Here is a 16,622-nt window from a genome sequence, read left to right on the forward strand (position 1 = left end):
AAGAGAGTTGGGATTGAGCTTACAATGTTCTCAATGTAGAAATATGGAAAGGTAGTTCTATGATTTAAATAAGTTTAATTTTGAAAATAATATTGGGATACCGGTTATACCATATTCTTAAAAAAAATTGCCTACCATAAAATTATATAAAATAATAATTACTTATTGGGCAACTTTGTATTTTTTCTTATTTTTATATTTTTTTAACTTTATTTTCTCATATTATGTTTTGGAGTTGTATTCTTAAATATTTTATAATATATATATATAGTAATAGATTGAAGATTCATATTATTATATAAAAAAAATTATTATTCTTATAAAATAAGAAAAATAAATAAATAAATTTATGATATTATATATTTAATTATGTTTATTATTATTTGAGAGTTAGAAAAAAACACCAATATCTTCTTAGTCAACTAAATGTCGAACTCGAGAAAAATGGTTCAAACACACGATAATTAGAATAGAAAATCGTGAGTAGATTATAATTGTTCATATATATATATATATATATACGAATCTATGTAGGGGCTCGAGTGAACAAAAGTCCACTCTGAAAAAAATTAAAATTTGTTTACCGTTAAAATGTGACAATAACCCCTAATTTAAAAAAAAAAAAAATCAATAAAATTCATTATTTTACTTATTTAATTATTAAAAAATGATAAAACTTGAAAAAAATTGTTATTTATTCAATACCTTCACCCACCCACCCTTATATATATATAAATACTTAAACATTTGTTATAAGATATGCCATAGGACAAATTTTAACATTAAATATATATATATATATTAACTTAATTGAATTTGTTGACTATCACTTTGATGTCATTAATCAAGCGGTCTAGATGATTAGACGAGGTTCCACCCATAACCAAAGACTTGTTGACAAGCTTTGCCATCACTTTAGTGGACTCCAAAAACATGTCTTTCTTTACTCCCAATAATTCATTAACCATCTTCTCCACCACCTTTCGGTCACACAAGTCCTTCATATCGAGTCCTGTTTTCCACACCTCCCCAACAAAACGACTATTAACCTGTTGGTCGCCAAAGTATGGCCAACAAATCATCGGCACACCCGACACCAAGCTTTCCAATGTTGAATTCCAACCGCTATGAGTTAAAAACCCTCCCACCGATGGATGTGCTAACACCTCCTCTTGTGGCGCCCACTCCACCATATACCCCTGTTTCTTCACACCAATAGATCCTAGTTCGCGAACCGGCCAAACTCCATGCACTGAATTCGGCCTAAACACCCATAGGAAAGGTCGGCCGCTGTTTTCCAAACCATGCAAGATCTCAACAATGTCTTCGCTTTTCATAACTGCTATGCTCCCGAAGCTGACGTAAATAACTGACCTTGGATGTTGCGAGTCTAGCCACGCCATGCAGCTCCGGTCTTCCTCCCATAGGCTAGTTGAAGGTCGAGTTGTTAATGGCAGCCGATAATTGAGAAGTGCATGGAGGGGGCCAATGGTGTAGACATTAGGGATGAGGCGACGTATTTGAGTTAGTGCTTCTTCTTCTAATTCTTCAGCCGTGTTCAAGATCAGGCCATGCGCGTTGATCGTGAGCTGAGTTTGGTTCATCATCATCTGTAAGCCGAAGTCTGATGAATCCGCAGCTCTACAGAAACCGGGCAAGTCGCGCAATCGGAGTATCTTTTCCATTCCGGGAACACTTTCTACATATTTGTCCATGTCACAATTGTCTATACGTGACAAGGAAATGTTAATTAGTTACTTATTATTAACCATTACAACATATTATCTAAACTAAGTTCAAATATTATATACCTTTGAGAGGAATCTCATTAGATTCAATGAGGTTGGGAATGTTAAAGAAAGCCCAAAAGCAGCTCGCGCTAATAGTGCGGAAAACAATTACCGGAATCCCCATATCTTTTCCAACGTTAATGGCAGAGCACATTGTACCATCAATAATAATGCATGTCGGAAAACACCCGAATTTTAAGTTTAACCTACCGGAGATTAGCATATCCTTGAATAAGGGAATAAGGGTAATTTCAATGGCCTTGAAAAGGTCCTTTATTCGGTTACCAGAGCGAGGGTGATCATCGGAAAGTCCGTCGGAGATGGTGGCGAAATTGAAGAGGTCGGGATAGCGATAGAGGAGATAGGACCGGATGTCCGAGGTTGAGAAAAGGCAATGGTTATGGTCGGAATTGAGAAATGTGACGTGGATTCCAGATAGGCAGAGGAGCTCGGAGAGTTTTAGCATGGAGTTGACATGGCCCTGGACCGGAAATGGAAAGACGATTACGTGAGAAGGGATTTCTAATGCCATGTATTTTCTTCCTTTTTTACTTAATGGAGGAATTAATAAGAACTCATATACATATATAAAGAGGATAAACGTTTCTTATTCATTTAATGAGCTTCATAAATTGTTTGTTACAACATCTCTTTGCTTATAGCTTTTTTAATGCGGGTTAGCTATCTTCAATAACAAATATTAAATTTATAATAATATGTTACAATTTTAAAATTATTGTTAGTAATGTCATAAATATCAATCTAGCTCATATATAAATGATCATATTAATTGAAATCTAAAATAACACAAAAATTACTTTTTTTGTTGCAAAAATGACAATTTATTCCATCCTCTAATCCTTTTCCAAAGAAATAGATAATTATGTATATCAACATTTTTTTATTCCAAATATTTTAATTAAAGTATTCACAAACATTGTTGAAATTAATTAATGGTTTAAGTAACAAATAAATCCGAACTTAATTCTTTTTAAAAAAATTATCATTTGTCAAGAATTTGTGAAAAAAATAGTTTGGTTAAAATTATTGTCAACATATTTTTTATACAATTATTTAAAATCTTGTTAAAAAAATTATGTTTCATCCAATTTTTAACTAATAAAAATTTATATTATCTTTTAATATAGGAAACTAGCCTCCCACACCCATAATTTTTACTCTCATTCAAAACCATTTAAAAAAAATTATTATCACAATTTTCAGACTGAACAGTTAACACAAATAACATCATTTTTATTTTAATAAAATTTAAGAAATAATTAGAATTATGATATTATTATTATTTTTTAAGAATGCATATTTCATTTACTTTTGGTCTTAAATCATCTTAATATGAATGTATTTTTTGGACAATTATATGATGTAGTAATCACATTTGAAAAGTGTATAATGTATGACTGAATTTCAGTGTAAAAAATTTGTTCATTTACATTTGTGGAAAAGAAAACAGATATATCATTTTTTCAGTTTAATAAATTATCATAAAACAAAAAACTTATATATGTTTCTTTTATTATCAATACTTACATTTTTCAAATAAATAATCTAATAAATTAAATATAATTAGTTAAACTACATATTTAATAAAATGGACAATCCAAGTGAAAATTTATTTTTTCTAAAATAAAATTCTAAAACAATAAATATATATAAAAAATATATATTATTCATTTTTAATTTAACTATAACTAAACATATTTCATCTACTCTTATAAATCACATTCCTCAATCAACCAACTAGAATGAGGTAAAAGTGTAAGAATAAAATTTCACAAATTTGATTTTCATTTAAAATCACTTTAATTGAAGTGAGAGTCGTGATTTAAAATTAGTGACACAAACACGAACACAACACGAACATGGACACGACACAAATATGAATCTGCACACGAATTAACACAAACAAAACTAGTCACTAGTTCACCCAAACTTGATATAATATTACTCAAACACAATAACAAAAGATTTGATCTCAAACATAGAGATCTATTAATGGAGATTTTAATGCATATAGATATAAATTGTTCAAGAATTTACAAGTAAAAAAATATAGTTTTCAAGTTACGTTCCATCAACTATATATTAATCAATAACTACTTACTCTCGTGAAACAAATTTTTTCCATATCGCGCAACCCACTTGTGTTACTTTCATTCACAAACTCTTTCTTCTCCTTCAAGGCTTCCATTCATCCTCACTAGAAGTAGTGTCTTCAAACTTCATCAATTCATATCTGAATATATTGTCAAACTTTGAGTTTCGAATGGACAATTTTGTTTCTCAAAATACATAGATACTTCATATTCTAGATTATATTTTTCTTTTAAATTTGAAAAAAAAAACATTACTCACATGAATGAAAAATAATGTTAGTACCTCAATAAAATGAAATTTAATCTTTAAAAAAATTGATTTGAGATAGAGTGGTTATCATATTAAACCAACTTTGTATTTTGGCCGGTTCTATAATATAACTATTTGTGCTGGATTTGAGTTGAATGCATATCCACCCAATTAAGAACATTTATAAAAGAAATAATAATTCTAACAGTGGTAACGTACTAATATAAAATACAATTTTATACCTTCAATCTTTCTAAGTTTAGTCCATAGATATCCAATTTCTTAAGCTCAAAAAAATTATATATATATATATATATATATATATATATAAATAAAGGAAAAGGGTGTGAATACGTCAAACAATGTTGTTCTATTATTCTGGATTAAACATGAGGGAAGATTGCTGAGATAGGATCATAGTGAATTTGTGCAGCCAATTCTATCATGGTATAAACTCTTCAAAAGAGAATATATCCCATCATCTTTGATTTATTCATGGTACCCATTTCCAATTTCATTGACTCAGTACAATAATAACTATTCAAAGCCACACCCACAACACGACAACTGCCAAGTCATACCACGTTTGCAGTAAAATTGAAACCTAGCTGGAGCACTGTATTAGTAAAATCAATCTAATGGTGAGTAATAATAATAATTCATCTTCTTCCCTCCACCAAATATTATTTGACTTTGTTTTAAAAAGTAACTGGGAAGCAAGTAATGGAAGACTTATATATACCCATTAGTCTCGTTTGTTTTTCCAACATAAATGATTTTTATATCATATCAGTCATTTTCCACTGTTAAAATAAAATAAAATCACTGTATTCAAATGGATTAGTTGTGATTATGCTAAATGAAAAGCAAATGCTTAAGAATTTACCAAAATTAGGTAACTAAGTTGTGAAAGACTTTACTCATAAGTTTATTTAAGATCTCAATTAGGTTTTCAGCAAATTTTTAATTAAAATAGCAATAGCATGTTCATTAATAATAGAACAAGGTTAATAGTATATACTCTGCATTTTATTCTATATGTTTATTTATGTTCTTCCTTGTGAACGACATTTTCTAAATATGTTTAATTGAATTATTTAAGTTATATTATAAGTGATTCTAATTCTATTGAATCCAACTCATTTATTATGATTAACAAATTATTTTATTTTAAATATGATAGAATCCAACTCGCCAGTTAATTATACACTTTCAATATATTTGATGATGTTATTAAAGAGATTGAAGACAATTTAAATATGGAGAAAACATTTGAAGATCGTGTGCAAAAGGCTAATACAAGTTTATTTTTATAGAAAAAAAGACTTAAAAAAATTAGACAGATTAAAAAAACTTTATATGATCTCTAAGATAAATATGTGGCTACAAACAATATTGAAAAAATAGAACATTTTGTGATAATCAAGTTGAAGGTGATGGTCAACCACAAGAAGATTTGGATGATTGAGATGAATATATAAAGACAAATCAAGATTTACGCCCTAGCTACAAATTATTAGTTGAATGGTTATTTATCCAAACTTGTTGAGCCAAATTAAGGTGAATCAAGAAAAGTTTGATTGCTTGAAATTGGTGAAAAGTTATATATTGTTGAAGATGGCTCGATATATTTTGACAATTAAAATAATCACGATGTCTTCTGAATCAACATTTAGTACGTAAACAAAGATCATTGATGGTTATTGTTCGTCATTTAGCTTCATAAATAATACAAGTATTAATGTGTGCATGAGCTTGGTGTAAGTGCCTCTACGAAGTGAAAGAAAAGACAAAAACAAATTTTTACATTTAAATATTAGTAATATACTTTTTTTTTTAATTTAAATGTATTTTCTTGTGTATAGAAAGAGACAAAGATTAAAAATTGTCTTTCAATTTTTTTGTGCAATGAAACAACAAGAATCATAGTTGTTTTAGGTAAGACCCCAATTTTCTATATTAAAATATTGTGTTTCAATTTATTTTTATTAATTTTCTATTAATTTTTTTTAATGAAATCAATTTCTAGAATTGTTAAGTTTAATTTTGATTATTCTCAAATCAACCCATATCTTTATAATCTATTTTTGGTGAATATTACTATTAATAACTTCGTTTTTTATTTTGTAATCTTTTAATGACATTTGTGATGATATTTTTCAAATATCCAACAACTTTCTAAATATTCAATTTTGTTTGTGATTGAATGTAGGGCTGCAAATGAGTCAAGCTACTCGTGAGTCATTCGGTCAAAATTCGGCTTGAGCTTGACTTTGACCGAGCTCGAGCCGAGTTCGAGTCGGCTCGTTTAAAATTCGAGTCGAGCTCGAGCTCATATAATGTTTGCTCGATGACTTGTCGAGCTTTTTCGAGCCTAAGTATATAATATATTTTTTATTTATTTAATATTAAAACTCAAATAATATATTTTCCCTCTCTTTCTCTTCAAAGCCCATATGAAGGCTCACAATCCATAAGTAACCCTAATTTCTAACATATCTACGACTCTTCATCTAACATAATCTTCTTCATCTAGTCGCCTCTTTTTTCATTCTCATCTAACCTAATCTTTTTCAAATGCTTAAAATTTTTTACCAACATTAGGTAACTAAGTTGTGAAAGACTTTACTCATAAGTTTATTTAAGATCTCAATTAGGTTTTCAGCAAATTTTTAATTAAAATAGCAATAGCATGTTCATTAATAATATAACAAGGTTAATAGTATATACTCTGCATTTTATTCTATATGTTTATTTATGTTCTTCCTGTGAACGACATTTTCTAAATATGTTTAATTGAATTATTTAAGTTATATTATAAGTGATTCTAATTCTATTGAATCCAACTCATTTATTATGATTAACAAATTATTTTAGTTTAAATATGATAGAATCCAACTCGTAAGTTAATTATACATTTTTAATATATTTGATGATGTTATTAAAGAGATTTAAGATAATTTCAATATGGAGAAAACATTTGAAGATCGTGTGCAAGAGGCTAATACAAGTTTATTTTTATTGAAAAAAAGACTTAAAAAAATTAGACAGATTAAAAAAACATTATATGATCTCTAAGATGAATATGTGGCTACAAACAATATTGAAAAAATGGAACATTTTGTGGTAATCAAGTTGAGGTGATGGTCAACCACAAGAAGATTTGGATAATTGAGATGAATATATAAAGACAAATCAAGATTTACGCCCTAACTACAAATTATTAGTTGAATGGTTATTTATCCAAACTTGTTGAGCCAAATTAAGGTGAATCAAGAAAAGTTTGATTGTTTGAAATTGGTGAAAAGTTACATTGTTGAAGATGGCACGATATATTTTGACAATTACAATAATCACGATGTCTTCTAAATCAACATTTAGTACGTAAACGAAGATCATTGATGCTTATTGTTCGTCATTTAGCATCATAAATAATACAAGTATTAATGTGTGCATGAGATTGGTGTAAGTGCCTCTACGAAGTGAAAGAAAAGACAAAGACAAATTTTTACATTTAAATATTAGTAATATACTTTTATTAATTTAAATGTATTTTCTTGTGTATAGAAAGAGACAAAGATTAAAAATTGTCTATCAATTTTTTTGAGCAATGAAACAACAAGGATGCTAGTTGTTTTAGGTAAGACCCAATTTTCTATATTAAAATATTGTGTTTCATTTCATTTTTATTAATTTTCTATTAAATTTTTTTAATGAAATCAATTTCTAGAATTGTTAAGTTTAATTTTGATTATTCTCAAATCAACCCATATCTTTATAATCTACTTTGGTGAATATTACTATTAATAATTTCGTTTTTTATTTTGTAATTTTTTAATGACATTTGTGATGATATTTTTCAAATAACCAACAACTTTCTAAATATTCAATTTTGTCTGTGATTGAATGTAGGGCTGCAAATGAGTCAAGCTACTCGTGAGTCATTCGGTCAAAATTCGGCTTGAACTTGACTTTGACCGAGCTCGAGCCGAGCTCGACTCGGCTCGTTTAAAATTCGAGTCGAGCTCAAGCTCATATAATGTTTGCTCGATAACTTGTCGAGCTTTTTCGAGCTTAATTATATAAAATTTTTTATTATTTAATATTAAAACTCAAATAATATATTTTCCCTCTCTTTCTCTTCAAAGCTCATATGAAGGCTCACAATCCATAAGTAAACCCTAATTTCTAACATATCTACGACTCTTCATCTAACCTAATCTTCTTCATCTAATCGCCTCTTCTTTCATTCTCATCTAACCTAATCTTCTTCAAATGCCTAAGAATTTACCAACATTAGGTAACTAAGTTGTGAAAGACTTTACTCATAAGTTATTTAAGATCTCAATTAGGTTTTCAGCAAATTTTTAATTAAAATAGCAATAGCATGTTCATTAATAATAGAACAAGGTTAATGGTATATACTCTGCATTTTATTCTATATGTTTATTTATGTTCTTCCTTGTGAACGACATTTTCTAAATATGTTTAATTGAATTATTTAAGTTATATTATAAGTGATTCTAATTCTATTGAATCCAACTCATTTATTACGATTAACAAATTATTTTATTTTAAATATGATAGAATCCAACTCGCCAGTTAATTATACACTTTCAATATATTTGATGATGTTATTAAAGAGATTGAAGACAATTTAAATATGGAGAAAACATTTGAAGATCGTGTGCAAGAGGCTAATACAAGTTTATTTTTATTGAAAAAAAGACTTAAAAAAATTAGACAGATTAAAAAAACTTTATATGATCTCTAAGATGAATATGTGACTACAAACAATATTGAAAAAATGGAACATTTTGTGTTAATCAAGTTGAAGGTGATGGTCAACCACAAGAAGATTTGGATGATTGAGATGAATATATAAAGACAAATCAAGATTTACGCCCTAGCTACAAATTATTAGTTGAATGGTTATTTATCCAAACTTGTTGAGCCAAATTAAGGTGAATCAAGAAAAGTTTGATTGCTTGAAATTGGTGAAAAGTTACATTGTTGAAGATGGCTCGATATATTTTGACAATTACAATAATCACGATGTCTTCTGAATCAACATTTAGTACGTAAACGAAGATCATTGATGCTTATTGTTCGTCATTTAGCTTCATAAATAATACAAGTATTAATGTGTGCATGAGATTGGTGTAAGTGCCTTTACGAAGTGAAAGAAAAGACAAAGACAAATTTTTACATTTAAATATTAGTAATATACTTTTTTAATTTAAATGTATTTTCTTGTGTATAGAAAGAGACAAAGATTAAAAATTGTATTTCAATTTTTTTGAGCAATGAAACAACAAGGATGCTAGTTGTTTTAGGTAAGACCCCAATTTTCTATATTAAAATATTGTGTTTCATTTCATTTTTATTAATTTTCTATTAAATTTTTTTAATGAAATCAATTTCTAGAATTGTTAAGTTTAATTTTGATTATTCTCAAATCAACTCATATCTTTATAATCTACTTTGGTGAATATTATTATTAATAACTTCGTTTTTTATTTTGTAATCTTTTAATGACATTTGTGATGATATTTTTCAAATATCCAACAACTTTCTAAATATTCAATTTTGTTTGTGATTGAATGTAGGGCTGCAAATGAGTCAAGCTACTCGTGAGTCATTCGGTCAAAATTCGGCTTGAGCTTGACTTTGACCGAGCTCGAGCCGAGCTCGAGTCGGCTCGTTTAAAATTCGAGTCGAGCTCGAGCTCATATAATGTTTGCTCGATAACTTGTCGAACTTTTTCGAACCTAAGTATATAATATATTTTTTTTTATTTATTTAATATTAAAACTCAAATAATATATTTTCCCTCTCTTTCTCTTCAAAGCCCATATGAAGGCTCACAATCCATAAGTAAAACCCTAATTTCTAACATATCTACGACTCTTCATCTAACCTAATCTTCTTCATCTAGTCGCCTCTTATTTCATTCTCATCTAACCTAATCTTTTTCAAATGCTTAAAAATTTACCAACATTAGGTAACTAAGTTGTGAAAGACTTTACTCATAAGTTTATTTAAGATCTCAATTAGGTTTTCAGTAAATTTTTAATTAAAATAGCAATAGCATGTTCATTAATAATAGAACAAGGTTAATGGTATATACTCTGCATTTTATTCTATATGTTTATTTATGTTCTTCCTTGTGAACAACATTTTCTAAATATGTTTAATTGAATTATTTAAGTTATATTATAAGTGATTCTAATTCTATTGAATCCAACTCATTTATTATGATTAACAAATTATTTTATTTTAAATATGATAGAATCCAACTTGCCAGTTAACTATACATTTTCAATATATTTGATGATGTTATTAAAGAGATTGAAGACAATTTAAATATGGAGAAAACATTTGAAGATCGTGTGCAAGAGGCTAATACAAGTTTATTTTTATTGAAAAAAAGACTTAAAAAAATTAGACAGATTAAAAAAACTTTATATGATCTCTAAGATGAATATGTGACTACAAACAATATTGAAAAAATGGAACATTTTGTGGTAATCAAGTTGAAGGTGATGGTCAACCACAAGAAGATTTAGATGATTGAGATGAATATATAAAGACAAATCAAGATTTACGCCCTAGCTACAAATTATTAGTTGAATGGTTATTTATCCAAACTTGTTGAGCCAAATTAAGGTGAATCAAGAAAAGTTTGATTGCTTGAAATTGGTGAAAAGTTACATTGTTGAAGATGGCTCGATATATTTTGACAATTACAATAATCACGATGTCTTCTGAATCAACATTTAGTACGTAAACGAAGATCATTGATGCTTATTGTTCGTCATTTAGCTTCATAAATAATACAAGTATTAATGTGTGCATGAGATTGGTGTAAGTGCCTTTACGAAGTGAAAGAAAAGACAAAGACAAATTTTTACATTTAAATATTAGTAATATACTTTTTTAATTTAAATGTATTTTCTTGTGTATAGAAAGAGACAAAGATTAAAAATTGTCTTTCAATTTTTTTGAGCAATGAAACAACAAGGATGCTAGTTGTTTTAGGTAAGACCCCAATTTTCTATATTAAAATATTGTGTTTCATTTCATTTTTATTAATTTTCTATTAAATTTTTTTAATGAAATCAATTTCTAGAATTGTTAAGTTTAATTTTGATTATTCTCAAATCAACTCATATCTTTATAATCTACTTTGGTGAATATTATTATTAATAACTTCGTTTTTTATTTTGTAATCTTTTAATGACATTTGTGATGATATTTTTCAAATATCCAACAACTTTCTAAATATTCAATTTTGTTTGTGATTGAATGTAGGGCTGCAAATGAGTCAAGCTACTCGTGAGTCATTCGGTCAAAATTCGGCTTGAGCTTGACTTTGACCGAGCTCGAGCCGAGCTCGAGTCGGCTCGTTTAAAATTCGAGTCGAGCTCGAGCTCATATAATGTTTGCTCGGTGACTTGTCGAACTTTTTCGAACCTAAGTATATAATATTTTTTTTATTTATTTAATATTAAAACTCAAATAATATATTTTCCCTCTCTTTCTCTTCAAAGCCCATATGAAGTCTCACAATCCATAAGTAAAACCCTAATTTCTAACATATCTACGACTCTTCATCTAACCTAATCTTCTTCATCTAGTCGCCTCTTCTTTCATTCTCATCTAACCTAATCTTCTTCAAATGCTTAAGAATTTACCAACATTAGGTAACTAAGTTGTGAAAGACTTTACTCATAAGTTTATTTAAGATCGTTTTCAGCAAATTTTTAATTAAAATAGCAATAGCATATTCATTAATAATAGAACAAAGTTAATGGTATATACTCTGCATTTTATTCTATATGTTTATTTATGTTTTTCCTTGTGAACGATATTTTCTAAATATGTTTAATTGAATTATTTAAGTTATATTATAAGTGATTCTAATTCTATTGAATCCAACTCATTTATTATGATTAACAAATTATTTTAGTTTAAATATGATAGAATCCAACTCGCCAGTTAATTATACACTTTCAATATATTTGATGATGTTATTAAAGAGATTGAGCTTGACTTTGACCGAGCTCTAGCCGAGCTCGAGTCGGCTCGTTTAAAATTCGAGTCGAGCTCGAGCTCATATAATGTTTGTTCGATGACTTGTCGAGCTTTTTCGAGCCTAAGTATATAATATATATATTTTTTATTTTTTTAATATTAAAACTCAAATAATATATTTTCCCTCTCTTTCTTTTCAAAGCCCATATGAAGGCCCACAATCCATAAGTAAAACCCTAATTTCTAACATATATCTACGACTCTTCATCTAACCTAATCTTCTTCATCTAGTCGACTCTTCTTTCATTCTCATCTAACCTAATCTTTCCATCCTATTCTTTTATTCTTCCTTCATTTTTTCTTCCATCTTCACCATTTTTTCTCTCACTTTTAATCTTTTCTTCATTCATTCTTCACCATTTCTTTAACTCTTAATCTTTTATTCTTTAGTCTTCAGTCTTCACATATTTTTCACTCTTCATCTATTCATTTTTTTCTTTTTTTCGTCTTCACATCGATCTCATTCTGAAGAAGCATGTAATTAAATTTATTTTCACTTTTATGATAACTATTATTTTTGCTTTTTATTTTAACTTTGATTTTTTTACCTTAAGAAAATCTAACAACAAAGAAAGGAAAAAACTATTTTATTGGTGAAGTCAGTGGTAAGGTAAGTCTTATTTATCTTTTTTTCATGTATTAAAAGAAATTTATGCTTATATATCCTTTTTTTTCATGTATTAGGATAAACTTAGACGATTATTTTATACATAGGTCGGATGAATATATATGAATATATAGAATAACACTAATTATTTATAATAAAAAAGACTGGTTATAAAAAAAATGGAAATAAAAAAAAGTTTAATAAATTATATATAATAAAAGTATATTATATATAATATTGAAAGAGATAAAAAGGGTTAATATATTATATATAATAAAAATAATATTAAGATATAATAATTAATTTAGTATAAAAAGAAATAAAAATAGTTAATATTTTATTTATAATAAAAGTATATTATATATAATAAAAATAATATTAAGATATAATAATTAGTTTAGTATAAAAAGAAATAAAAATGGTTAATATTTTATTTATAATAAAAGTATATTATACTTTATATTGAAAAGAGATAAAAAAAAAGGTTAATATATTATTTATAATAAAAATAAATATTATGGATATAATAATTAGTATATTATAATATAATATATATAATATATTACGGATAAAAATAGTTAATATATTTTATATAAAAAATGTTTATAATATTGAAAGAGATAAAAAATGTTAATATATTTTATATAATAAAAGTATAATATATATAATATTTAAAGAGAAAAAAAGTTAATATATTTATTATTTAAAGAGAAGATATACTAAGAAATTTTGTTAAATTAAATTTTAGTTATTTGTTTTAACCTTTATTTTTTATATTAATTATTTTTAACATTAAATATTTCATATTATTGAATGCAGGTAGTTGTACGTGTGCTATGATTGAAGAACATGAGTTAAAAAGATTAATATATTGAATTGAATGTAGGTAGTTGTACGTGTGCTATGATTGAAGAACATGAGTTAAAAAGATTAATATATTGAATGTTCAAACAACTTTTATAATTTTGTACTTTAAATTTTAAATTTTAAATTTTAAATTTTAGAATTTTGATTAGTAATGGTGATTTAATGTTTTGGATTATTATGTGTTAGAATTTTGAATAGTTTCAATTTTTATAATTTTGTACTTTAATTTTTGAATTTTATATTTTAGAATTTTGATTAATAATGGTGATTTAATGTTTTGGATTATTATGTTTTAGAATTTTGAATAGTTATGATTGTTTCATATTTTAATTTTGAAATATCATGTTTTAAATTATTAATATGTATGAAAGTTTGATATTTTAATTTTATAAATAAATTTGGTTCGAGCTCGAATCGAGTTCGAGTTCGAGTTCAAATCGAGTTCGAGTTCGAGCTCGAGTTTGAGCTTGAAAATTAAATTTTTGTTCAAGCTTTCGAGTTGAGCCGAGCTTGTAGGTAATATAGTCGAGTCGAACTCGAGCTCAAATTTATAAGCTCGTTCGAGCTCGAGTCGAGCTAATAAATACTTAATCGAGTCGAGCTCGAGCTTCAGCAATCTTGATCTCGGCTCGGCTCATTTGCAGCCCTAATTGAATGAACATTTGTTATCTTTAAATTATGTGATGGTATTTATATTTGTTAATTTAAAATAATGTTGTGATTTTATATGTGTAGTTTGTCAAATATATATTATATTTGAGATATTATGCGGAGTGATATGGGAGGAAATTTGGGAGAGAGAATGGAGAAAAAATGATGTGTCACCATAGATGGAAAAAGATAAAAGATGAGGAAAGGGAGAAAGAGAAAATTTGTTATTTTTTCAGCCAATCAAATTATATCATGTCACGTCATTCCCTTTCAAATTCACTCTTCCAAATTCTCTCACAATCATTTATCCTAAAATATAATTTAGTGGTAAATTATAATTTTAATTAATAAAATTTAGTTTTCGAGCTCGAGTAGCTCGAATTGTCATCGAGTTGATCGTGCTTGACTATAAATTTTAGTACTCGATCAAGTTCGAATATAAATTTTGGTACTCAATCAAATTCGAGTTCAAGTGTTTACAATGTTATTCGAGTCGAACTCGAGCACTATTGTGACACCCCTGACTCCTAAATTACTTAGACCGACTGATGGATGTTTGAAACGTGAACATAAATAACGAAAAACAGAAACATGTGCGGAAGCGTTTTGTAATTTATAAAAAGTGGTGCTACAAAATTTCGGTTTATAAAAATAAGACACGGTCCTTTACTTATAAAATACAAACTTTTAATTATAGACCCAACAAAGGACTCAGTCTTCTGCCTTGGTCCCTCCTTTAACACACATCCTTGCACCTTGCCCCACTCCAAGACTCCTTTCATTTATCATTAAAAAGACTATGGTTGTGTACCTACACCACATAAGCATAGTGAGTCTAAAGACCCAACAAGTTATAAAAAGATTTATAAAAAACACTTTTAAAAGCTTCTTTGGATCCATATGTGGTTTTATAAAATGGTTGATCATAGTGATTGTACAGTTACATTCTCGAGCACATATTTGACCCTTGACCTTGAGAGTTGATCCTCAAGGTGAGGAATCCTTGTGAGTACATATTTGGAGGGCACTCTTCAGAGTCTATCCCTAAAGTCCACAACCTGGTTAGACACTTGTCTGTGTGGGTAGATATTCTGATAACTCATGTTCAGAAGTCAGTCCCATAATATCCATCCATGTTTTGGAATCGGACTACCAAAGCTCATGTTGGCTAGCCTTCTCCTGTCAATTCCTTTATCATTATTCAATATGATTCCATAAAACATTTCATACTTTGGAAAGCAGATCATTTCTTTAGAAAAGAGAATCTTGTTTAGAAAATAGACCTTTGTTTATAAAACAGTCCTTCTTTATAAAACAGACCCTTCTTTTAGAACACAGACCCTTGTTTAGAAAACAGTTCATCCTTTAGAAAACAGTTCATACTTTATTCATTGTTAAAGATATGGATATGCAATGAAATCATGGTATAAAAACAGTATGTATCATTTATAGAATATACATGAATTATATAATAAGCATGTGTGGGTTTCTAAAGAGTGATATAGAAAGGTTTTCCTGCCTTATACTTTGAAGATGTTAAGGATTGATCTTACTATGAAGAGTTGTTGTTCTTCAAGGCTTCTAACGGATGTCTAATGATTCTTAGTGAAGGGAGAAATGTATTGATATCATTTAATGAATCCATGGTGAAGTATATAAATATAAAGAGCTAAGGTCAGTTATGGCAACATGAGGTGATATCTAGCTAATTAAGATTGCAAGGCATGGGTATATCTAGCATGAGGTGAATACTTAATCATTAAGGGTATTGGTAATAGGCTTGTCATAGCATGGGGAGGATACTTTACTAATGTAGAGGGCTTGTCACCTGCTGGTCATAAGCATGTGATTAATAAAAAGGTGATGAAGAGGCTGGTCACCTACTTGTCATAGCATGAGTTTAATGAAAAGAGTTGGTTACCTACTTGTCATGGCATGGGTTAAATAAAAATGGCTGGTCACCTACTTGTCATAGGCATGGGTTGATACATTGTTAATGAAGAAGCCTAAGCATGAGGTAGCTAAGCATGAGGTGGCTAAGCATGATGTGGTTAAGCATGAGGTGTATTTAAGCATGAGGTGTACTTAATCATGAGGTGTATTTAAGCACGAGGTGGCTAAGCATGAGGTGTATTAAGCATGAGGTGTATTTAAGCATTAAGTGGCTAAGCATGAAGTGTCTAAGCATGAGGTGGCAAAGCAAAGCAATTGTATAAGTCTCGGTCGGATCTCTCGGTCCTAACCAG

At 28.1% G+C, this 16,622-nt stretch overlaps 1 protein-coding gene across 1 annotated transcript; it reads right to left on the reverse strand.

Moving 5' to 3' along the window:
* Positions 1 to 806: 806 nt before the first annotated feature.
* LOC124929659 (7-deoxyloganetic acid glucosyl transferase-like) lies at positions 807 to 2,322 on the reverse strand. Its single transcript, XM_047470061.1, has 2 exons — positions 1,812 to 2,322; positions 807 to 1,726 (listed from the first exon to the last, which is right to left on the reverse strand). The coding sequence occupies exons 1-2, from the start codon at positions 2,320 to 2,322 to the stop codon at positions 807 to 809; spliced, it is 1,431 nt and encodes a 476-aa protein (XP_047326017.1).
* Positions 2,323 to 16,622: the final 14,300 nt, after the last annotated feature.

The sequence above is a fragment of the Impatiens glandulifera genome, chromosome 3, assembly GCF_907164915.1.
Source record: "Impatiens glandulifera chromosome 3, dImpGla2.1, whole genome shotgun sequence".
Lineage (NCBI taxonomy): Eukaryota > Viridiplantae > Streptophyta > Magnoliopsida > Ericales > Balsaminaceae > Impatiens > Impatiens glandulifera.